Source organism: Pelecanus crispus, chromosome 1 (assembly GCF_030463565.1).
Source record: "Pelecanus crispus isolate bPelCri1 chromosome 1, bPelCri1.pri, whole genome shotgun sequence".
Lineage (NCBI taxonomy): Eukaryota > Metazoa > Chordata > Aves > Pelecaniformes > Pelecanidae > Pelecanus > Pelecanus crispus.
Window position 1 is genome coordinate 100,065,523 of NC_134643.1, and position 25,586 is coordinate 100,091,108.

A 25,586-nucleotide genomic window follows, 5' to 3' on the forward strand; every position below is an offset into this window, starting at 1 on the left:
TGTTTTGGTATATGTTATGCTATATTTGATACCTTATCATTTTCTTGCAATTTTCTTCTGTAAAATTATACCATGAGGAGCGAAGTAGAAGAGTATTTTAGGATGACAGTATCCATACTCAGATGCAGGAACTACAGGAATCACTACCTGCTCTTTAAATAAAGTCCCCTTTTACTAGAAAATATGTAACATCTGAAGGAATTACATCATCCTGACCGGAAAGGCTAGAAGACGAGGAAAAGAACCTTCAAAAGTAAATGAGCTCATGCATTATTACCCTTATCAAGACCAAAGGGCAAGCAAGTATCTAGAAGTGGAGTAAAACTTCATTATTAGTTTTTAATATCATGTAATGAGTTCTCTCTAAGAATATCTTCTCTAACAAGAATGGAAAATAGAGTAAGTATTTATGAAATACACATGATTACCCAATGTTGCCTTTGTTCTTTCAGGAATATGAGGAATCTTAGTAGTATCTGGTTCATGGAAGGTTGGAATGATTTCTGTTGGAAAAAATGTCGATAAATGCTCAGAATGATGAAGGGACTTTCCCTTTCCCTCCCACCCTGTTAAAAGAAACCCTTCAGGACTATACTTCATACACCAGGAAAGGGATGTTTTAAAACAGTAATAGGCATTTACCCTCAGACATTTATGGTTACAAAGAGTTCAATTTTTTCTTTTTAACATCTAGATACTTAAAACCGAATAATAACTATCCTTCAGTGAGATCACTGATTATCTTATACAGGTCAGTCAGATTTATGATGGGGAGTCTCCTAATCAAAATACAACTGAAGGGAATCCTCAGTCTAATCTGGATGAAAATGTGTATATAAAGGAAAAGCACTGCAACAGCTTTAAGAGACTTCTCTCAGAAGAGCTTCAAAAACATGGTGCAGACAACTGAAGTGTGTTGCTTAGATACAAGCTGTGAATAACTTTTTATCACTGAAAAATACATACAGGTCACTACTATTTCTTCTTCTGGCAGTACTCGCATAATATATATAAAAAAAAAAATCTTGAACCGTTGTAGTTTCCATCAGTGGTATGACTTAACTGCAGCATTGCAGAGGCTTCTTAAGCTAGAATGATACCCACTTAACAGCAAATGTACTATTGACAGCTCCCCCCACTGCCCACCCTGAAAGCATTTATCAACCTCAGCTTGACAAAAGACCAGTTAATTTACCAGGCTTGTCTGGAGCATCTGGGATGGGAGCTGCTTTAGGTTTAAAGGGAGTATGTTGTGGTTCTTTAGAAGCTGAAAGAAAAGACCTGATTTAAGGGTTTATACTCTTTAGAAATTAGACAGGTTTATTGCACAGGCACTGCATGTCTTGTGCTTGCAAAGAAAAGCAAGATCCTTACATGAGAGTCTGAAAAATTGAGTGTCAGACACATACAGGAATTTAAAGAGAAAATAAAATCATGAATGAAAACATGGATGGAAAATTGATGAAGTAAGCAAAATCTGGAGTCAAGCAACAAAAACTGAAAGAACACAGACAACTATAGTGGACATGTTTCAATCTGTACTTCAGAGCTCATAACTACAATACCCATGGCATGCTTGTCTCCTACAAGTGTCAAAGGTATTACAATGTGTGAGAGAGTAAAAGAAATTTTCTGTGAAGACAACAAAAGAGCTAGGAATCTTTCAATACCTGGAACAGAGTAGCATTAAGTTCAATAAGTAGAAAAGAAAATAAATCAAAACCACAAAGAGATGACATATGAAAAACAGAGTAATGATATATAATCTTTGGTCCAAGGAGCAGCAGGGAAAAAATAATAATGACCAGCCCAAGGTAATATCTTTACCTGTTGCTGTCTTTGGTTGTTCAACTGTAAATGTAGTAGGTGCCAAAACTTCATAAAAACAAGAACGTACACAGAATTAACGATAAGTACAAGCAAAAGGGTAAAAATACTCCCTTTTACACGACTGATTTCTTTTCAAACTGGAACACATACTTAATTTTTCTTTTTTTAAATTACTTATTGCTGGAATTAGTGAATATACACTCACTCAAAAGGAAGGTTCAGCTGATGCTTTCAGAACCATCAGGAGTTACAGAGGTTTGGCAGTTCACTAGTATGTAAAACCCTATTAAGTATATTTTTAAGGGTCAAATTCCATTACCAGGGCACACAAACATATGAGTGGTTTGAGTTACAGATATTTAGAGTCATACACGAAGGCCCTCAAATATGTTTTTCTCTAACCATCTTTTGATAGGCACAGAAGAGATGCAACTTCTTCCAAGAACATTCTTATAATGTTTGTATGTTGTCTACCCTGCTATGCAGATTATTCATCAGTGACAGCTGTCTGAAAAGCATATACAACTCATCAAAACTCAGCTATTAAAAATACAAATCAGCTCTATCTTCCTGTAAATACATATTTAATGATCATTAGAAAATCTGTTTGTAATTGGAAGAGATGTTAATCAACACTTGATTAATTGAGGAAAGATAACCCAAAAGAAACCCTGAATATTCAAGCACAACAAAACAACAATGTTTTTACCAGGTTTTGTGCGTGGTACGTCTGGACTTGGTGATGCTCTGGGCTTGGAAGAGCCTCGACGACTTTCTTTTGGACCTGTGAAGATGAGTGAAGTTTTGAACATGTTATTGAGGATGATGATTCAACTTAAGTGTTGCGATTTTCCTGACAGGAGATTCCTTTTCTGCAAAGAAATTTTTTAGGAAGTATTTCTTCCATTTGAAGATAATCACAAAGAGATCTTCTGTCAATGCAATCAATATTATGTTAGTGCAGAGACTAAAGACAAAGTGACTGTTACAGTACAGTATTGGATTAACTCTCCACTCCTTTCAGCTCTACCATACAGCTTTCTACAGAGTAAACTGCTGTAGTTCTAACAGTTCCCCCAGTTGTGCTTCTCAAGTGTACCATATTCCAAAAATCTGCTGCTCATTTAAATCAACTTTGTATTAAAAAAAAATCTCAGCAAAGCAGTCAAAGTAGAAGAAATGTGGAAATTTACCACTAATTTTCAAATGGACAGAACTATTTTCAAAAGTTTGGGAACAGGAAAGTACTGTAATTTTACACTTGTAAATGAGTAACCAGAAAATACAAATACCTCTGTCACACTGTATGGAAATTAAGACACAAATTTTCCTACATGCAAGGGCTCAGGATGAGTGTTAACTCCACATCCCCACCTTTATACAAGTTATTGACATGTATAACTGTCTAGCTGATTATCTTGTTCCATGACAGCTATATAGCAAAATTTGATAATGACAATAAAACACAGCCTATTCAATGAGTATCTGTGTACCTTCAGAGAACTGATCAATTTTGATAACCTTCAACCTGACAAAACTTTCATGCACTAAAGGGCAAAATATTGATAAGCTTACTTGCTCGTGGACTGGGTGATGTTTTAGGTTTGGAAGGCCTATGACGTGTATCTTTAGGAGCTGGAAGAAAGAAACTGGGTTATACCATACTAAAATTTTCCGAGGTATCAGTGTCCACTACCATCCATAACAGTCAACAAAAACAGAGCAAAGACTTGAACCAAAGATATTCTATGGAAGTGATGCAAAAGAGAAGGGTTTTTCGGAACAAAATCAGGCTATAGAGAAAAGAAACAATCTTCTGTGACTTACCATCAACTAAACGTGACAGAATTACTGATTCTATTTAAGAAGAGGACTTAAAAAAATAAAAGAAGAAAACAAAGTAAGTAGCTTCAAATACAAAGACACCACTGCTCTGTAATGGAGGTTGTACTGGAATGATTCACAGTACCAGATTCAAATGATAAAAATTCCTTAGTCAAATGGACCTGCCTCAAGGAATCATATGACCCAAAGATCACTGAAGTGATTCTGTTTTGACAGTGGAATTGAGGTTTGAGTGAAATGGAATTATTTTGCAGACCTCTATGAAGGACTGAACTTCATTTAGTAAAAGTGGAAGGGAAGGGAAGCAGGGAAAGAAAACTTGCAGCATGCAGCTCTGCTTACCCAAACCATATGACTAACTAGAACAGTGCCACCTCTACAGGATGACTGAGAACATGTAACTTAGGATCCTGTTCTGATCTGCCCTCTGGCTCTTATCATTAAATACTGAAGGAAATTGCCCTACGTAATGTGCATAACAACTTGAAAGGCACAGGGATCCCCCTCAACTGTTTTGTAGAAAATACAAAAAGAGACAGAGAATCTTGACTGTTAAATTATTAAGGCACGTACAAAGAAAGGTGACAAATTTTTGCAGGTCTACTTTTAATAATTTGTGTTGAAGAGGAAAGACAATGTGACTATTCAAGTAAGAAAGTATCATTACCTACTGTTGACTTTGGTTTCTCAGTTCTAAATGTAATTGGTTCCAGAACTGTATTAGCATGATAAAAACCAAAAACAAGTATTACCAAGAACAATCAAAACATTACAATCACTACCTCCACAATGATCATACCATCCCTATTACAGCCAATGACAGATGGTCACTCCTCCTTGAAACTCAATATATGTCAGAGTAGTATGCTGCTCAGAATTGCCTCCAGTTCAAGGCAATAGCTCTAATACAGAACAGAGCCCAAATATAAATCTGAAGCTTTTGTAATAAGTCACAAAGAAATTGTGGGTGGTTTTTCACCTTCAACTTTGTACACTTCCCTGACATATTTCAAGGTTTTGACTCAAATAGTAGGCACAGACTTACTGGGGGAAAAAGGAATCCTAGTTGTCATCTTTCTGCCCATTTCTCCAGCAGCACCATCTAATACTGCATATACCCTGGATACCTGTACTGGGTCTGGCTGGGATGGAGTTTATTTTCTTCATAGCAGCCCCTGTGGTACTCTGTTTTAGATCCGTGACCAAGACAGTGTTGATAACACTGTTTCAGCTATTGCTGAATAACATAACACATGTTTTAGCTATTGCTGAATAGTGCTTGTTACAGCATCAAGGACTTCTTTGTTTTTCACTCTGCCCCCAACCAAGTAGGCTGGGGGTGGGCAAGATGCTAGGAGGGGACACAGCCGGGACAGCTGAACCAAATTGACCAAAGGGATATTTCACCTCATATAATGTCACGCTTAGCAACAAAACTGTTGGGGTAGTCTTTCCAAAGGACCCATTGCTCCTAGATAGACTGGCATTGGTCTGCTAGTGGGATGTGGCGAGTGGTCGCCTTTGTATCACTTGTTTTTTTCCCCGCTTCTTATCCTTCACTTGTTAAACTGTCTTTATCTTGCATTATGATTTTTTCCCTCTCTTTTGCTCTTCTGATTCTCTCCCCCAACCCACTGTGGGGTGGAATGAGCAAGTGGCTAGTGGGTGCTTAGTTGCTGGCTGGGGTCAACCCCCTCCCCAGTACTTTGTGCAGTTGCTAGTGTGAGTCATGTAACATTCTTCCTCTATCCTTAATTAGCCTAGGGTTGTATATTGCTCTATGGCAAGCTGTGCAAACAACATTATAGAAAGTATTACACATTCTTAAATCTCTGAACAACATAAGAGCTGTACAAAAGTGAACTGAAAAGTATAAACGAATGATTGTGTCTGGGAAAGAAAAAATAAGTACACAATTTGAGAAATACAGAAAAAACACCTTCCTCTTCGCAATGACACCCCTCCTTTTCACCTTCACTTTCCCCAAACCCAAGCAAATCCACACAGAAAAAAACTATTTTCACCGAGAACTGCACAGAAAACGCCCACTGTTGCAATGGCTTAAAATGTAAAAAAGAACTGAAGATACAGATTTTAAACTTACCAGGTTGCTTATAAATTCCACATATCATGACATGTGATACTGGATTTTATGTCTCAAGGAATGCTCCAACATATACACCCAAGGGATACATATAAATCTGAAGCTCCACTGATCACAGCAGAATTCATAAGACACATATATCAGTATGATAAGATAAAGAAAAAAGGTACTTACCAGGTTTGGTTTGTGGCACCTCTGAGCTTGGTGATATTCTAGGTTTGGAGGGAACACGCTGTGTTTCTTTTGGAACTGTTAAAAAAAAATGCAACTATTAAAATCTTTCAAGAACTGAGACTGACAGAAGGCATAATATTGAAAAAGAACACATGCCTCTGGGACCCTCTGGAGACAGAAAAAGCTTGTATGAGTAATGGAGAAGTATGAATGTCTGGTACACAAAGAAACAGTGCTGATGAAGAACCTCTGTAACAGGATAATATAAACCAAGGCTGGTATGGATGGACTAGTATAAAAGATGAAGCAGCACATGACAGAAACTGAGTATAGAGACACGTAGTCAAAGGTAGATTGTGCTGCTTCCATCCACTTTACAGAATACATTTATGTGAGGAAAACCAAACAAGATGATTATGAATTGTTAGTGTAAAATCACAAAAAAAACCTTAAAGAAGGACTAAATTTAATAGTAAAAAATTATGACAGTGGAGTACAATCAACATGTACTTGTGATGCTCGGTGTATATGGAGAAAAAAGCTAAATGTGATGGTCCCTGCAGGTAAAACTGTTACCTATTGTTGGTTTTAGTTGATCAGTTCTAAGTGTTAGAGCTTCCAGGACTGCATCAGAAACAAAACATAAAAGCTATTATGAAAATTGGAGAGAATAATTCCACTTACAACTAGTATTATTTGTCTAGTAACTGCATTTTGAACTATATACTATGTATACTGCCTCATACAAAAACTGCTACATTAAATGAAATCTCTGAGAAAACGGTGTAAGCTGAAACATAATGTGAGCTTAGTTCTCCCATGGGCTTCAATTAGATATCCAAATATGTATCACCCCCTTATTCAGAAAATGGCTTTTTAGGGACACAAATTTCTTCCCTTTGTGGTGTATTTCAAATGCAGTTTATATATACAGTTGGAAACAGGAAGCACTTGCTTGTCTTCTGGATGCTATATTATTAAAGAGTATTAGGGTGTATTGCGTTGCATGATCACATACTTCAGCTCTAAACTGGTATTGATCTAAAATAAAACTGGGTGTTTAAGGGGCATAAGAATGTGAAATTGATGCTATTTTCTTGTGTTTCCCACATGAGAAATAGAGGCATAATAGAAATGGTATCCCTCTCTGTGGCAATTCTTCTGTATGGGTGACAACGAAAAAAAAATTTCTTTGGATCTTTTGAGACAATCACAAGATAAGTGGATGATGCTGTAAAAAAGTTCCGTATACTATAGATTCTTGAAGAAACAGTAACTTTTTTTCCAAACACAGAACAGTACAAACCTGTAACATTTGTGTGACAAAACCATTTTCTGAGAAGGCCAGACTACCTAATAATGAAAAACGGCCACAGAGGTAAAAACTGAGTTTATGAGAAGCTGCATTTTAAGTTGTAGTTTGGAAACAATGTTTTATGATCAGCTGCCATGGTTAAAAAAATTATGAGAGAACAAGGATTTTGACTGTTTTCTACATGAGGAAATCGTATTTCATAGATAACATCAGCTTTCAAAAATATTGCTCCATGTCTACAACTTGAAGATCTTCAGTAAAGTGATTATCATGAAATTTTTCACTTTTACCAGAAGATAACATATGTTGATATTTTATATATTACCAGCTGGATAGCAGAGGACAGAGTAATTTTTTCTGCCTGCCACTGAATTCACGTTTAATGATATGGTATAAAAATCCAGTATTTTGGAATATGGCATAAATGACCATTAATGCTAATAAATATTAATATTTACTAAAAAATAGTAACTACGCACTGGTAATTTACTCATTCATGCAGAAAATAATAATGTCATGAAATCAAGTAATTATGACTTAAAAGGGAAATGTATTTATTCTAACAATGCAAAGCCATGAGGGAAAGAATTGTACCACCTAAGTAGCCACAATACATACTTTAATTGCTAGGTATTTGCTTTAGTTACCACTGTAATCCGAGTATAACAACAATATTCTCATCCTGCTGCCCTGAAGTAGCAGAGATTTATTCTTTTGCATGATCACCTAGTGAATGTTACTACAGCTGAAAACTGCAAATAAATCACTGAACACACAGCAGAACAGAACCCCATTATGTTTTAACTGGCTCAGATAACTAACCAGCTGCTCAGAAATATGTTTCAACCCAATATAAACTGTATTAGAAATAATCACACAAAGCAGTTTACCATCTTTGGCCTGTGGGATTTGAGGTTTGGGTGAAGTTTTAGGTTTAGAAGGAACACGTTGAGTCTCCTTTGGAGCTGGAAGAGAAAATGTGGGTAATAAGTTGGTTAAATTGCATAGCAGTTAGTGTGTGATAATCAAGTTGAACACACAAACACAGAAATTTCACACCTGCAACAGAGAAGAAAAGTCTTTTTATAGGAAGTAGGAAAGAAAGTCAGGTAGTACTCTTCATGTGTTTACAACAATCTAAGCAAAAGAGTGGAATTTTAGTCATTTTTGAAGCTCAGTTTTTTGTTTTTTGTTTTTTGGTTTTTTTTTTAAAAAAAAGCTGGGACAAGCACAGGCAAGCATAATTATGAGAAAGATGATTCACAGCTGCCAGCATCGTTTTCTTAAAAAAAAGGAGACGTTCCAACTGCGAAGAGAGCGATGCCCAACTGTCATGAATGCCAAGCAAGAGAATTACCTAGAAGAAAACATTAAGTTTAATGAAACAATCCAAAGGCATAAGGTGATGAACTTCAGTGATGATTTCTGTGATGAAAAAGAAAACATGACAGCTTGCCAAGGAAATATCGTTACCTATCGTTGACCTTGGTGGTTCAATTCTAAGTGTAATAGGTTCCAAGACTGCAAAAGAAACAGTGTGACAGGGTAATTATGGAACGTATTTAAAAAAACTTAAAATTAGTCCACTGTATAAAAGCAGGTGCTAATACTACACCACAGTAATGCAGATCTTCAAATTAACTTTTACTTTTTAAAACCGTGGACAATTAAACTTCGTAATAATACAGGTTCAATAAGAAAAAATGTAATTGCACAAACTTGATGGCAATGGAAGCAAAAATATGTTAACAGAAATCAGTAAATCCTAGAACAAGCAAGGGAAGAGATCACACAGCTTAACTTGGAGACTGCAAGGGACTCCTGATATACAAAAACGTCACGTATCCCCAAAATGAAGTCTGCTACTACTTGGAAGTGGCATGCTGACCATGACAAAACAGTTTAAATTTTCCTCTAAGGTGAGCAGTCAAGCAGAGTCAAGCTAAAAGGCTGCTATTGGTACAGCTATATAATTTCTAAACAAAAACTTATTTTGATAAAGCCTGTTGTTTTTTTCTCATTATACCCTGTTATAATTTGGATCACAAAACCAATACATCATGGCCTTTTCCTCCTCAAAAACTATGCCAAATTGGGGGGGGGGGGGAGGGAGGGGGAAAATCACAATCCTAAATTATGGAATGGAAGAATCTATAAAAATTTCCTGGCAGTACAGTAAATATATTAAAATAATATTAATTGATAAATTCTCCCCTCTCAAGGCAATAACAAATAAAGTAACAAATAACACAGACATAGGCACCTAAAGATAAACCCTTTTCTATAACCTATACTCGCTTATCTCCCAAACTCTTATAAATCTACCTATTTTAAAAATGTGATTTACAATAAATAAAACTATAAAATTTTGTTTGCATTTGATGCTTTTGATACTACAGTATTTCTTACACTTCTATTAACATTCACAGTATAATATAGCGTAGTATTAATATTGCTGCAAATGAGAAAAAAAGCCAAAAGAACCAGCATTAACTTCTTTCTGTTGACAATGGCCAGATACTGTACAGAAAACTTAAACTAGTTACTAATCTTTCTAATGTGTTCACTACATATCCCTGGTTTGCAATGACTTTGCCATTATTCAAGTTCATCAATTGCCTCCAGAGTTCAAATTCAAAATCTTTTTCTATAAAACACTCATTTCTATTTTCAGGTTGCCTTCAAAAAATCAGTGAGCTGTTAAAAAAAACCCAAACAACCAACCTTCAGATATTCAGAAAAAAACTAAATTCTTTGTTAGGTCTGCAAATTGCTTTCTGAAGCATTTGGTTTCTCTTTGTATAATTATTATTGCAATATAATGGATGACTTCCTTCTTCCTACCCCCAGGAAAAAAAAGTTGAAGTTTTTCACTTTTTTACTTTCTGCACTGATAACAAGCCTCAAAGTACACAATTTCAAAAGTGCCCTTTCAGATTTAGCTTGAGGTGTTTCAGTCTTAGCAGCTGAATTGGACTTCAAATGTGTGGATTGTGGTTTTGGATACTGGAAAAAACTTGGGTTTGTAAAACCAGTATTTAAGCTGAAAGTAAATGGTGTCCCATAGAAGAATCACCTTTGCATTCAGCAATGAAGAAACGAAGTCTAGGAAATGACTGTCAGTTCATATCAATGAATAAACACAGGGAAAAAAAAATGGTACTATGGGTTTAATGCATGAAATAGTATTGGATATGGGCAAAGCAAGCAGGCAGAGCCTTTGAAGAAAGGGATAATCAAGGAATTGGATCTTCTGCAGCAAAATTAGATTCTAAGAGTTTAGCCAAAAGCCAAAGAAAAGAGAGCTAAGAAACGATGCTAAGAAAACATTGTCATCCAATGTTGACCTTGGCAAATCAAGGTCATTAGAAGAGTTCTGAGAGTACTTTATGAAGTAGAATTTATTGCAGTTGGAAACAGTGAACCTAAGTGATTTGTTGCTAATTAATCAAACCAAATTGATTCTATTTAATCAAATCATTTAAGCATAGACTTAAAGCCATCCTCATCCAGTAAAGTATTGTATACGTAGTTGGTTTCATCCAGGTTTTAAAGAGCAAAGCTATACCTCTGAAAACATCTTAAAGTGCTTCCCAGAATACAATCTGCACAGTAAATGCGAACAGTGAATCAAATCTTCCTTTGAATTAGATATAACATTTCAAGGCTCACTGCAAAGGACACCTTTGTTCTTAGTCTACATTAAAAACATGTTTATTAAACACATCACTAAATACATATTCCCATACCAAAAAAGGTAATTATCATGTATTACTTTTTAGGAACTTTCCTCCTCACTAAAACTAGAAGTACTTTTTTTTCTTAAATTGAACACAAGTTTCCATGCATTAATTGAAAAGATGCAATATTTTCCATAAATTTGAGAAATTATCAAGCAATGCTTGATCATGTGCAATAAAGAACTCCCCCTTCTGCAGAAATTGTTCAGTGGCTTGTAGTTTTAAAGGTGATTTTAAGATTAAGTATATTATTTTTATATTTCATAAAATTTTATTATTGTAATAATTCTTATTCTTTCTTTTTCTAATGTAATTGAAGCTTCTAATCAGATACCTTTGAAACAATATCCTGTCTTTTAGAAGACAATACGTCCATGCTAGAAACATAGAGAAATAATAAAGCACCCAGACTATATTTCCTTTTGTTGGGTTTGGGCCCCATACGAATAAGCAAGAAGCCTACGGGAAATGGTGTTTTCAGCTGCACATATTATCAGACCAATGAAAAGAAGAATGACTAAAGATGATTCGTAATCATTACCCTCTGCAGTCTTTGGACGTTCATATGTGTAGGGACTCCTAGTCGTGACTGACACCGGAATGATTGCTGCTGGAATAAAGAGAATTTTCTTGAGAGAAATACATGTGCATCTGTATCTATTTCTCAACTTCTGGTATGGCTCAGATGCCCTTGCCTTCCAATTAAAAGTCTGCCACCTCCCCACTATTCAAATGGAAACACTAAGTAAGTATAAATCTAACAAATGTTCTTAAGCAACAGTAACTACCCTGTGCAGCTTTCGCTGCTCCTTGAAAATGAAAGGTGCGTTTATGCTACAAGAAACATCATTGGCAGAGGAGCTCTCTGAGTCTTCATCTTCCTGTTTTCCTGACATTTTTTTTTTTCTCTTTATGGCTGTAGACCACTGAAAAGAAACAGTTACAGAGAAATCTTTTTTCTTTGGCAAATCCATTAATTTTCCTGAGTTTCTTTCACAGTGATGCAAAGGTTAGATGTGAAAGATTTCAGGTCTAAATAACTGCAAAGTCACAGGAAGTAAGTCTGAAGATCCTGGTAGATTATCTAGTGCTACAGCACATTAGATAATAGAGTTAAAAGCTTCCCATCTCTATCCAGAGTAATTAATTAGGTTTGAAGGGAAAGAACTCCAAAGACTCTGAAAGATATAAACAACTTTGAAGACAAAGTTGGTAGAATTGTTTAGTATTAGCATGACTTTACAATTGGAGTCCCTTTTCATTCCTAAATACATCTACAGTCATTAAGTAATCAATGTGCTTATCCAAACCTTCAAACTTTACTTCACTTGTTTCCTCTGCTTTGACTCTTCTCAGCCTATGTTTTATTACCTATACGTCCTGGTGCTCTCTCACTCTGTATCATAATACAGATTTTAATTAGGAAAGAAAAAATGATTGATGAATATTGTACCATGTACCTCAAACTTTATTTCTGGACATATTGACAAACTTCATGTTGAAGCTCATAAACATTTGAAGACTCACAAGTACGCTCATTTTGAGGAATTTATCTTAAAACTTTTAAATACAATAAAATCTGAGACCTAAAACTTCCTGTCAGTTTAGATATAAAATTACTTTATTAATTTAAAAATTTCTATTTCATTGCATGAAGGTTTATGATGAGGGGATTATATTTGGGGGGACTGTGTTAAAAGTTTAAATGACTGAATAAAGGAACTGACGTATTTAATTCAGAATTTTAAATCTTCCCTTATTTATTTACTGGCATTTTTTATAGTTAATGATTGATGTATTTGATACTATTGCAACTACTCTAAGAAAGCAAAATATTCCAAAATGTCTTCAGGACAAATAATTCGGGCAATTAAGTAAACTGGCTGCCCAGAAAGGCTGTGGATTCTCAATCCCTGGAGATACTAAAAAACCATCTGGACATGGTCCTGGGCAACCAGCTCTAGGTGTCCCTGCTTGAACAGGGGAGTAGGACAAGATGAACTCCAGAGGTCCCTTCCAACCCCAACCATTCTGTGATTCTGTGAAAGGACACAGCAACTACCCAGCATTGTCATAGGTTATTCTGGATGCAAAAAGACTTCAGGTTTGGAAGGAGAAGCTTTACTGGGAACTGAAAAGTTGAAAAAAAAATTCTGACAGAGAGCAATTATGAAGTTTTTTCTATGTTCTCTGGGAATCAGATCTCTAAAGTAACATTCGCTGGGTAGGTAAATCTCTCCTCAAGACAATCCCCTTTAAAGCCATGTCATTGAAAATGATAATGCATGAAGTGGCTCATGTGAAATGACAGCACTGTTCTTTTTAAAAAGAAGAAAAAAAAAATCCAACCCAGACAGTGCAATCAGTTTGCTCCCAACCACAAGGTTCTGGTACTAGTTGGGGTCAAAAGGTGAAGAATAAGAATACACAGAAGCAACTATGGAAAAATCTTATCTCTTTGTTCTTTGCCAAGTTCTCTGAACTTGAACAAGTAACTGCTCTGTCATGACAAAGATCAGCAGGGAATTCTTACCTATTTAACAACTGGAGACTGCTTTTCTACACCTGGCAACACTGAGTACTACATAGCGTATCTGTGCCTCAGCACTACACTTTGCTCTAAATCCAAGCAGGGAAATCCAGTAAGAAGCATACTAACCTACAAGTTAAACACTTCGCACATTCTTCCAGAACTAACCTAGGTCCGTCCATACATTCATCGCACCGTGTTTCTATGATGAATCTCAAATCACTCAGATCTGTTTTTTTCTTTTTCAAACATAAAATTCAACAATGCCATCCTCCTCCCAATCCTAAAGAGATTCTGAAAGTCTCTGGTAATGATTTCTTCTCAGCCCATTTAAAAAAAAAGCTCATTAATAGATTCATAATTCACATTTCATATAGATTTTTCTAGATAAAAAAAAAGGTTGAGCAGGGAGATGGATTTCTCAGAATGGTGATGAGAGGAGAATAAGATTGGGAGAAAATAAAATGCCTTTCATTTCCTCTGACCTTTCTCAAAGCAGAGAATAAAATCCCAGACAATGTAAGAGGACTTTGACTTAACAGTTACTCTTGATATTATTGAACAATTTATCAGATTATTGGGTTGTAAGCACTGAGCAGCCAGGTAACCTGAGACTTTGAAGGACAGAGAATAGCAAGACAGACATGCACCAATTTATCAAACAGAGTTTTCATAGGCTGAGAAGGTATGGTTCTCTGGTATAACTATACTTCAGAAGATGCATGTTTAGAAATCCTTCCAGGACCCTCATAGTCCTGGGTAAGGGAGAGAAGACTGTAAAAGGAACAACTACACGTATGCAGCAACGTATCTAACATTACTCTATCTTAACTTCAGTACTGTATTGAGACTATGGAAATTTAAAAGGTGGTTGAGCTCCTCCTCTACAATAGATAAGTTCTGCCTATTGACAAGTTTGTTGTTAAAACTGTTCTGCAGTTCTGTTGCAAAAGTCTCATATCACACAAGTGGAAATGCATGGATACATATGAAGAACTAGCATTTTGTACTAGAGGCATAAGGGAGTGCAAATTTATAATGCAACTATGGTGCAAAATTATAATGCATCTACAGGGATTCAGGAGGGGTTCATTATAAAAAGCTATTCTTGCACTTTTCTGGAAAGAAAATGTTGCAGTGTAGTTGGATGCAAGGTAGAAAATTCATTATAATTTCCTTTCCTGAAAAATGGAGAACTTAGTATGTTTAGTTAGAGAGATTAATGCTAACAATAATACAAGTGAGCACAATCGTTGGGCATGATCACATTGGTAACAAGAACTGTTTTTCAGGCAAAGGTTCAGGCAGCAGAAGGCTACAGACTCAGTTACCCACATATCAAGAAAAAGAACGAAGCTGCAAACTTTCACTAGAACGTACAGTTGTTTGGTTGGAAAACTGTTTGATTTTTTTTTTTTTTAATGAAGTTTTTTGCTCCACTGCAAAAAGACAAATACTTTACCGGAAACAGTAAGTCTTATTAACAATGAGAGCCAAAATTAACTTTCAGGAATTCTATTTGACTCAAAGTGGGTCATTAGTAAGTCAGTGATCTAGTATGAACTTGGCACATAGTCTTCATTATTTTGATTCACTGTTAAGGAAAGATGACAACCACAGTCATGGCACAAATTTCTAATTTAAGCTGAACTCCCAAGTGATGCTGGAACACAGAGGAGATCCTGCTCTTTGGCCATTTTGCCACCTACCCAAAAGCCAGGTTATCCTATGCACTGCATCTTTTATGCCTCAAATAATAATTTCTGAACAAGAATATAATCTTTTATCCCATCAGAACAAATTCCAAATTCACCAATACCTACTTACAGGAAGATCATTACAAGCTTAATTATGATTAAAAAGTGTTTCTTAGGATTCCATCTCATCGATCAGTGAAACCACTAACAAGGAAAGGACAAACAAGAGGCATGCATACAAATACAGAGTCATGCTGCCTTCTTTGCAGTTACAGAGAAACTTGTTATATAGCCATTCATTGTGGAAACATCAATATACAGTGTTGATCTTGGCAGGCCAAGGGTGTAAAACAATTTTATGTAACAGTTTCCAAATGAGTTGGGTTTTTTTCTCTGTCACTTAAAAACCATGCAGGATTCAGATCTATATTGAGACATATGCATCTACAGTAGAGAGAAATGTGATTATTCTAGTAATACAATACTGGATATCCTACACTAAAAATGTTGTAGGAGCTGTAATCACCATGAAAAGCTAATTATGCACACTATTTTGAGACAGTTCCAAGTCATAAATACCATTTAGTTAACAAGCTTCGCAAGTAATTATTTGGTCTGAAGAGAGCAATTCTTTTTATGAGCAAAAAAATAATTCACAGAGAATCTGGAAAGAATTTAATAATATTGCCTGATCTCTTCCAGGATTAAGTAATATATTCTTACAATATAAATTATGCAATTTTAAGCTTTCTAACTTCATTATAAATCATTGTGCTGGTTTTGGCTGGGGTAGTTAATTTTCGTCATGGTAGCGAGTATGGGGCTATCTTTTGGATTTGTGCTGAAAACAGTGTTGATAACACAGGGATGTTCTGGTTACTGCTGAGCAGTGCTTACACAGAGTCAAGGCCTTTTCTGCTTCTCACCCCACCCCATCAGCGAGTAGGCGGGGGGGTGGGGGGAGTGGTGGTGCACAAGGAGTCGGGAAGGGACACAGCCGGGACAGCTGACCCCAGCTGACCAAAGGGATATTCCATACCATATGACATCATACTCAGCATAAAGCTGGGGGAAGAAGGAGGACAGGGCGAGCCATCCAGAGTTATGGTGTTTTGTCTTCCCAAGTCACCGTCACGCATGATGGAACACTGCTTTCCTGGAGATGGCTGAACACCTGCCTGCCCACGGGAAGTAGTGAATTAATTCCTTGTTTTGCTTTGCTTGTGTGCACGGATTTTGCTTTACCTATTAAACTGTCTTTATCTCAACCCACAAGTTTTCTCACTCTTACTCTTCCGATTCTCTCCCCCTTCCCATCGTGAGGGAGCAAGTGAGCAGCCGTGTGGTGCTTAGTTGCCAGCTGGCGTTAAACTACAACAACCATGTAACACTAGCACTATTTTTGTAACTGTATTCGCTTATTCTTCAGCTCCAGAAAATGCCAGGTGCCTTCTATTCTCTCACATTCATCATAGATCAAGTTCAAACCTGGTGTGAAGGTGCAATTTCATTTGCCATCATAAAATATGCCTTTACTAAATTCCAGAGCAGAATTTCACTCTTATTTCCACAGTTTCACGTTAAGTCTACATATGCATTAATAATCACTGAATCAATACAAATCCCATGGTTCTAGGTAAGATGCTATAACCATCAGCAGGAGAATTTGCATTTTCTGGACCCTGTGCTGAACTAAGTTGGAAAACTTGTTATTTTGAAATTAAAAGCAGGAAACAATTTGTTGGTTTTGGTGTAATACAAAAATAATATTCCTCAAAGAACACAGCTCCCCTCAGCGCCCATCTTTCTGATGACTAAGTGCTGACCTTCACACAGAATAAATTTAAACTAAAGGATACTACTTCAGTGATACGTTGTAACAAATGTTTGCTATGCAAGTTAGTTACCAGGTTTAGTTCGTGGTTTTTTGGGTCTGGCAGATGGTCTAGGTTTAGATGCAGAAGGTGTGAGTTTTGCTTCTTTAGGAGCTGAAAGAAATATACCGGATTATAAGATTATCCTTTCCACTGTATCACATAAATATCACATTCTTCAAGCCTGAAATGAAGCAATGAATGGCTACTGGGAACAAAAGCAAATGGCAAAACCAGATTTGCTAAGAAGGCTTCTCAAAAATCTTCCTAAGACTTCACTACCCCAGCAAATTCTCTGCTTGTTCTTCACTGTAAATCAGTAAGCAAATTTACAATATGTAATTGTAGCTTACAATCACATCAAACTATTCCTCTCATTAAGTTAGCAAATTCATTTTTGCAAGATACCTAAGAGATAAAATAATAATGCTGTTTATCCTTTTGAACTCCAGGTCCATTTTAAGCCATCAAAAGACATACGTAGACAAAGTATGCAAAAATGACCTCAATTTTCAACACAAAAAGAAATTACTGGTAGGGAGCTGAAAAAACATGGAATCAATAATAAAAAAGGGAATTGCTTCATAACTGTAGTCACTGAATTCTGTTAATAAAGTAGAAGTAGCGTCATCTAAATGGTAAAAATTAAGAGCAACCAGTCCTAGAAACCTTTTTTTTCCCTGAACATGCATGGACTGAAACTATAATTAGCTAAATATGACTGTTAACCTGACATCAGATAAAGCTTTAGGTGAGTTTCAGGTAGTATAGTCCGTAATTTTGTTCATTTTTATGAAGCAGTGTTATGAGACTGCTTTCCAAGAAGTTTCATAGCAATAGACACAGAGGAAAAGCATACAACATTTATAGAAAGAACAGAGTAGAATAAGATATATGCAGTGACTAAGAAGTGTTTTTCAAGCCAAAATGACATTCAGAATGTTTCATAAAAGAACGGTAGAATTAACATGTCCACCTAGTGCCACAGGAATCCTTCACTGAGAGTTCTAGGATTAACGTTCAAAATACTAACCTTGCACTTGGCCTTCCAGTAGTATTTCCAATGGGTTTCTGATGATTTCCTGACAGTAAAGTGTGTTGGTGTAGAAAAACTCCCCCAAAAATGGAAGACAATTCTGATCCCCCAAATTTTACTGTACTATAGAAATAGTAAAACTGTATGAAAAAACCCTCAAGCATCTTTTTCTCCTAAGTTTAGAAAAATATATTCCTGAATGCTTATTTCCTAACTTTTTTCCTTTCTCAGATAAATGGATTAATATAGTAAAAGCTATGAGATGAAGTAACAGAGTGCAAACTGTGGTGTGGACTGCAAAGAAAAATGACCAACAGCTACAGAAACATGTATTACCTAGTGTTGCTTTTGGTTGCTCAACAATCTGAGACGTTTTAGGTTCCAAAAGTGGTGGTTTAAAGGCTAGAAAAGAAAAATTCAAGTGTAATCAAACAGATCAGTAGATGTATCAGTGTTATCATTCCAATAGTTCAGAAGGTTGGTTGGTTTGTTTTGAAATAGCATGCAACTAAGTCCTACTCTTATACATAACACTCTACACTCCTTTTAGTTTTGTTTCCTATGAATGTACACACTGTATGCTCATGCCTATGTGTGAAAGTCTGCTTCTGAGGCTCCTTCCCCATATTTATGTTCTCAAGACATTTTTAATCCATTGTTTGATTCAATCAACAAATACATTTCTTTTATGCTATGGAAGAAGGAGGGCAGATGAGGGCTTTGACTGAAGAAAAGACTGTAGTCCATAATAAATACCAGAGAATCTATACCAAAGAGGAAACTTCTAAATACCAAAGTCTTGCTGAAAAATCTTAAATCAGAGCCTGCAGTTGATTGTAAGACATGTATAAGACATCAAAGGCAGCTCCTGCTTTTTACTGACCTGTCTGTTTATAAGATATGAGAACAGAAACATTTTAGGGCTCTAGTAATGCACAACATAATATTTATTGGTCCAGTACCTGCATCACTAAAGGAGGTAAATTCATCTCCCCTAATCCCAAATCAGAAGAAAAGGAGTACAGAGATCTATTTTTTTGATCAAAAAGCAGAAAAGGAAAAAAGACACAACACAATTATAATATTCCCATGGCCAAAGAATGAATCTTAATGCGTATATGAAAATTTTCCCTCCTACTTTGAGAAAGCTCTCCTATTTCCACCAAAATGACAGTCCTTTCTATTGAGCTCCCTGCAGGAAGACTTAGTGATCACATGAGTAGTACTTTCAATCAACAAACTGTTGTGACTAGCAAAGATACCATCATTGCCACAGTATGTTTCTGTGAAAGTTGGAGATGGGGACAGGCAAAAGAGATTATAGAAATAGTAACCATATATATTGTTTACACAAGTGATATAAAAAACTCCTGTGATACCCAGAAGAAGTTTTTTCCCTTGCAGTCCTTTAAAAAGGTTACAAAACTAGAGAAGTTGTTATATTTTTATCACTGGACCCAAATGTATAAAACTGATGAGCTTAACTCTCATTTATTTTGTTATGCAACATCATTATTGCAGATGACACCAAGTTGGGCGGGAGTGTCGATCTGCTCGAGGGTGGGATGGCCCTGCAGAGGGACCTGGACAGGCTGGATCGATGGGCCGAGGCCAACTGTATGAGGTTCAACAAGGCCAAGTGCCGGCTCCTGCACTTCAGTCACAACAACCCCATGCAATGCTACAGGCTTGGGGAAGAGTGGCTGGAAAGCTGCCCAGCAGAAAAGGACCTGGGGGTGTTGGTAGACAGCTGGCTGAACATGAGCCAGCAGTGTGCCCAGGTGGCCAAGAAGGCCAACAGCATCCTGGCTTGTATCAGGAATAGTGTGGCCAGCAGGAGCAAGGAAGGGCCCGTCCCCCTGTACTCGGCGCTGGTGAGGCCGCACCTGGAATACTGTGTCCAGTTTGGGGCCCCTCACTACAAGAAGGACATTGAGGTGCTGGAGCGTGCCCAGAGAAGGGCAACAAGGCTGGTGAAGGGTCTGGAGCACAGGCCTTATGAGGAGCGGCTGAGGGAACTGGGGTTGTTTAGTCGGGAGAAGAGGAGGCTGAGGGGAGACCTTATCGCTCTCTACAGCTACCTGAAAGGAGGTTGTAGTGAGGTGGGTGTTGGTCTCTTCTCCCATGTAGTTAGTGATAGGACGAGAGGAAATGGGCTTAAGCTGTGCCAGGGGAGGTTTAGGCTGGAAATTAGGAGAAATTTCTTCACAGAAAGGGTGGTCAAGCATTGGAACAGGCTGCCCAGAGAGGTGGTGGAGTCACCATCCCTGGAAATGTTCAAAAAATGGGTAGATGTGGCACTTTGGGACATGGTTTAGTCTAGTCTACCCTTGATTGGTTTAGTGTGGACTTGGTGGTGTAGGTTAATGGTTGGACTGGATGATCTTAAAGGTCTTTTCCAACCTAAACGATTCTATGATTCTATGATCAAACGACTGATTTTAGAATGATAAGTTAGTCAAGATGGTCATGTATTGCACAGCTCCTGTCCTTTTTAGGAAGTTTTGCTTAGATATTTTTAGTGAACACATGTCTCTGCATACCAACTTATAAAAATGGTGTGCACAATTACCAGGTTTCACATGCCGTACTTCTGGGGTAGCAGATGGTTTCAGTTTAGAAGGAATAAGTGGTATTTCTTTTGGAGCTGAAAGAAAGAGCTCAGTTTGCAATCAAACATTTTTAACAAGGGTTTCCCACAACAAACAGCACATGCCACAAGTTTATATTGAAGAAAAGACAGCCTAGTATGGAATGTCAAAGCCATCTGATGAAATGAGGGTTTGAAGTGTGGAATGGAGATGATATTGAAATGCTGTGCCTTGATCAGAAATAGATTCTATGTCTCCAAAACAATTAAAATTTCCTCTATGAAAGCTCTACATATTAGAGACAAAGACAACACGTGTGTGCGTGAGAATGAGACAGACAGAACACTCTAATAAAAGGATGGTGGAGTTTTTCATGCAAGAGGCAAGTTTTACTTCTCTGAGGACAGTAAAACCATCCTGAACTACGTTCTCATACAGACATATACCAAGAAGAATCAGTCTAATGACTATGGAAGAACAAGATTCTATAACCAGGAAAAAGAATAATGATTATGCATGTGAAATGATATGCTGGAAGAAATGCATTCATATGGGATGAAGTGCTCAAAACAAACACAGAGTTTTTCGCTGGGTGAAAACAACATTACCTAATGTTACCCTTGGCCATTGAAAAGGGTGAGAAGTTTGAGGTGTGAAAGATTCCAGAATGGATTCAGTTGTTGCTGTTGGAAGAAATGGTGACAGTCATAAGAGAGCAAAGAGCTAATGAAAGAAACTCTTCCTTCATAAGCAAAACCAAATTTGTTTTTATAAGAACAACAAATATTTCACTAATGCTTGAATGCTTATCAGTTTAGTATACATTAAAGAGAAATTCAGTCTTTTGAACTGCACAGAGCTTCAGTGACTATAAATCATCACATTTGTGATGTGCAGAAATTCTGGATGTTCATTTCCTCCTGCTTCATTGCAACTGGTCTGGATGTCAACCACTGCAAAGTAAGACTAAGTTGAGCATTTGAACATTTTGAGTTTTGGTCCATTACTTAAGGACGATGGTATGGTGTAAAATGTAGGAATTTAATGAAGAAGACATGTTGAACAATCAGTCAGACCTTGAAACCATATAAAATTTGGAGTAGAAAGCTGACAATTGATACAACTATGATTTCAGTCCAGAAGCATCGAGTGTCTGTGACTGTTAACCAATTTCATGCCATTAAGAATACACTCTCCTCAGTATTTTTAACACGGCTACAGCAGTAAAATGCAGTCTACAGCATACATCACAGTATTTTCATTAGCACTACTGGACAATAAATATTGTTTTCTCAGTTATCTATGTGGCACATTTTTCAAAATACTGCAGGAGAATCACATGACTATGAGTTGCCATAGGCATTTTAAGTGAGAGAAATTTCAACCATTAACAGCAATCTAAATGCAAAATTCAGGTGTTGGACACTTAACAGTTTAGTATGCATTAGAGAGATATTCAGTCTTTTGAACTGCACAGAGCTTCAGTGACTATAACTCATTGCATTTGTGACATCTAATCCAAATGTGCACTGAAAGTGAAGATTACCAGTGTACTCATTTCAGTGAGTTTTAGAGCATGGTTTGAGCTACTGAATTAAGAGCTAGGTAGAGATTATTGTACCTGGTCCAGCATCTGCTATTTCAGGCTTACTAGGTGTCACAGGGCTTGAAAGAACAGGCTGAATATCACTGAAAGCTATAAAAAAACCAGGTCACAGTATCTATGATTATTAATTCTACGCATAGGTTTTTTTGTTTTACAAGAACAAACAAAAAATGTTATAGGTTATAACATACCTAATTTGCAATGCAGAGGTCCACCCACAATAAGCATGCCTTACCTTGACAATGGAACAGTGCTGGTTTAGAGTGGGAGCTGAAGCTAGTCGTTAAAATGACGACTGAAACTAAAGTGTCAGCCAACCAAAGCCAGTATTACTTTAGATAGCATAGTCCATGTAGTTTAAAGTAACCCAGCAAATATAAAGATAAAAGAACTTTTAAGACCATGGTTATAAGCATAAAGCAATCCAAAAAAGGCAGAAAAAAAATATAATCTACAAAACTAAAAAAATACTGCAAACATATTTCTGTAAAAAAGACTGTCTTAATTCTCTTCAGTGCTTTGTTTTCTGTCAAGATTTTGTTAGTGAATTTTAATGTTGTATAATCTGTATACATATATATACAAATAAAACAAGGTAAAATAAAGTAAAAAAATCACAGAACAGTAAGAAATAGTAAGAAAGTAGCTTACTATGCTGGCATAAACAATATAGAGTATATAAATGTGTGTATCCATCTACCTGTGATTATAACAATCTTGAAAGAAAAAAACAAGTAATTTTAACATTCTTATTAAGCTTTAGGCACTATTATTATAATTATTATACCAAGCTTACTTCATTTAAATATATCTCAGAATAGCCTTAGTAGCTTTTTGAGAGACACATGTAAAATCAGAAACACTATCAGGTGAGTTTCTCAGCAGCAAGCACAAGTTGGCTCATGTGAAAAAGGGTACTTTGTCTACACTGGTAATCATGACTCAAGTGGAAGACAAGTATGGCAGATGACTAGAATATCTGGGATGAACAGGATTTCCAAAATTGCTATCAAAACACCAAAAGTGGTTTAAGTGAAAAGCTAATGCATTACTATTACCCATAGTTGTTGTTAGCACATGAGTTGTTCTGGAAAGTGGAGGCATAGATTTTTCCAGGTCAGCTGAACTTGTAACTGTGGAAAAACGTAAATAACCCTGAGAGATAGATTCATATGGGTGCAGAAATGGGGGGGGGTGTGTGTGTGTGTGTGTGTGTGTGTGGAGGGACAGGGGGGATGGACTACAAAATTAGAAAAAGTAGGATTGCTTTACATTGCTTTGCAAGATGCCAACACCACTATAATACAGTTTCACAAGATTTCCAGCTTGAAAAGAAATGAGCAAAACCTCAAAGTTTTGGAAAAATCACATACTCCTAACAGATGCACCCTGACAGAAACTGCAGTCCCCCTAAAAGCAGACTTATCAATAAGAGTCAATTAATCTGTACATATGTAACACCAAAAAACCTGTGCTTTTGACTTCGCCTGCATCTGTAGAAAGAGACCTACATACTTAAAATATATACTAATATGAATTTCTACAACCAGGTATTTCTTTTGCCAATGCTTGGCTTGTTTCAGTTTAACAGATGCCAGTATTTTGAGTTATAGGTTTTAATATAGTATACATCATGTAATTTGTCATTTAAATTAAATTGTGATATTTTATATAATTGACATAACATAAATTAACACAACTTCTGTGACATACTGAAGAGCCAGAAGGTGAGGCAGAAAATTCAAAACAATACTGTTGAAATATTAACTGTCAGGTTTAAGATAATTTTCCTTCTCATCTCTTGCACATTCATACCTTTGCTATGAATACAAATTTAATCTTTGATAGCTATGACCCCAGTACGAAATGTTCCAACATAACACAACATAACTTGAAAAAAATGCTTAGCAAAGGATAAAACTGAAAAAAAATGTGTATGGTATGACTAACAAAAAATCGCCCAGGGTAAAATATCCCAGTCAAGAATATATCTTCATAACTGATAATGACTCCATCTAGTTACCAGTCCTTATACCCAACAGATTAAAACCACCCAAACCAACAGTGATTCCTGTGGCTTTTTTATGTGATCCTACACTACAGAATATCATCGTGCAGTTATAGGGCCTAACTACCAAATACTGCAGACAAAATTCTGTTTCAGACAACGCCAAGCAATCAAAGCAAACAGCCTGTAACTGCAACATCCTTGATGCAAACCCAAATCCTAAGCTATGGAAGTATCATAAACACAATTTACCAGTCTCTATTTCTGATATTTCTGCAGATGCAGATGATTGGGATGGAAAAGTAATATGATGAGAGTCCAGTGAAGCTGGAAAACAAAACAAAACAAAACATTCTTTTTGGCATCATCTGAACCTATAGACTGAACAGGTTTCAATCCATTACTAAGAAACTGGGGACTTCAGACAGGAAAAAAATCTCAAATGCACACAGAATGGATTTTCTAATATGAATGTGTGAAGATGCACTGGTGATGCAAATGATGAAGAAGCTGTTGCAAGAAACATGAAGAAATATTCAAAGACATAAGAAAATATGATGGAAAAATAAGGGAAAATAACATAAAAATTAACTAAAAAAAGAGGTGAATGGCAAAGAAAGACTTGCTTATGCCTTGCAGGACAAGATGTGACATACAATAACTCAGTTTGAAAACACTATTGAAAAATAGAGGAAATGGAGAGATGTACAATTTCTGATACACAGAAAGCATTTTCTTGCAAAAGATAAGGTAGAATGATCCTAAAAGGATTAATATAGGCAAGAATTGCAGCATCATTGGAAAAGAGCCTGAAGTACATGACATTCAGCTGACAAAAACATAAGATTCCTCCAGTGCCACAAAAAGACACTTCAGAATCAGCTTCCACCACTTAGACTGAGACACCAAGAAACATGGCCAGCACATCTGGGAACTTATGATTCAACTGCATCTCGATGGGAAGGATACGTTAATATGGTTCACTGCACTTTTAACCTGCACTCGACTTCAGGTTTATAGGCTTACCAGCCTGCTCATGCATTGCTTTGTTACCTCATGGGCCAAAACATATCACCAGGCCACAGGACAGGTCTTGTACACCTGCCAACGTGAAAGAAGCTGTCTCTAAGAGCATCTCCACCTACTGACGCCGAGTGCCATACCCAATGCCTTAAGTAAACATGGCTTTTTGTGTACGGCCGTTTCACCTCTACACTTACGCTTCACCCCACTGTA

General features: G+C 36.6%; 1 protein-coding gene across 1 annotated transcript in view; it reads right to left on the bottom strand.

Annotated features, from left to right (window-relative positions):
- The window catches only part of ABI3BP (ABI family member 3 binding protein), a 171,029-nt gene that overhangs the window by 49,141 nt on the left and 96,302 nt on the right, over positions 1-25,586 (bottom strand). The window contains 18 exon segments of the mRNA XM_075725367.1: positions 429-503; positions 1,196-1,267; positions 1,828-1,875; positions 2,540-2,614; positions 3,406-3,465; positions 4,343-4,390; positions 5,954-6,028; positions 6,530-6,577; positions 8,159-8,233; positions 8,742-8,789; positions 11,550-11,618; positions 17,143-17,223; positions 18,482-18,547; positions 20,718-20,792; positions 21,345-21,419; positions 22,358-22,432; positions 23,401-23,475; positions 24,603-24,677. Coding sequence (XP_075581482.1) covers positions 429-503; positions 1,196-1,267; positions 1,828-1,875; positions 2,540-2,614; positions 3,406-3,465; positions 4,343-4,390; positions 5,954-6,028; positions 6,530-6,577; positions 8,159-8,233; positions 8,742-8,789; positions 11,550-11,618; positions 17,143-17,223; positions 18,482-18,547; positions 20,718-20,792; positions 21,345-21,419; positions 22,358-22,432; positions 23,401-23,475; positions 24,603-24,677 — 1,215 coding nt within the window.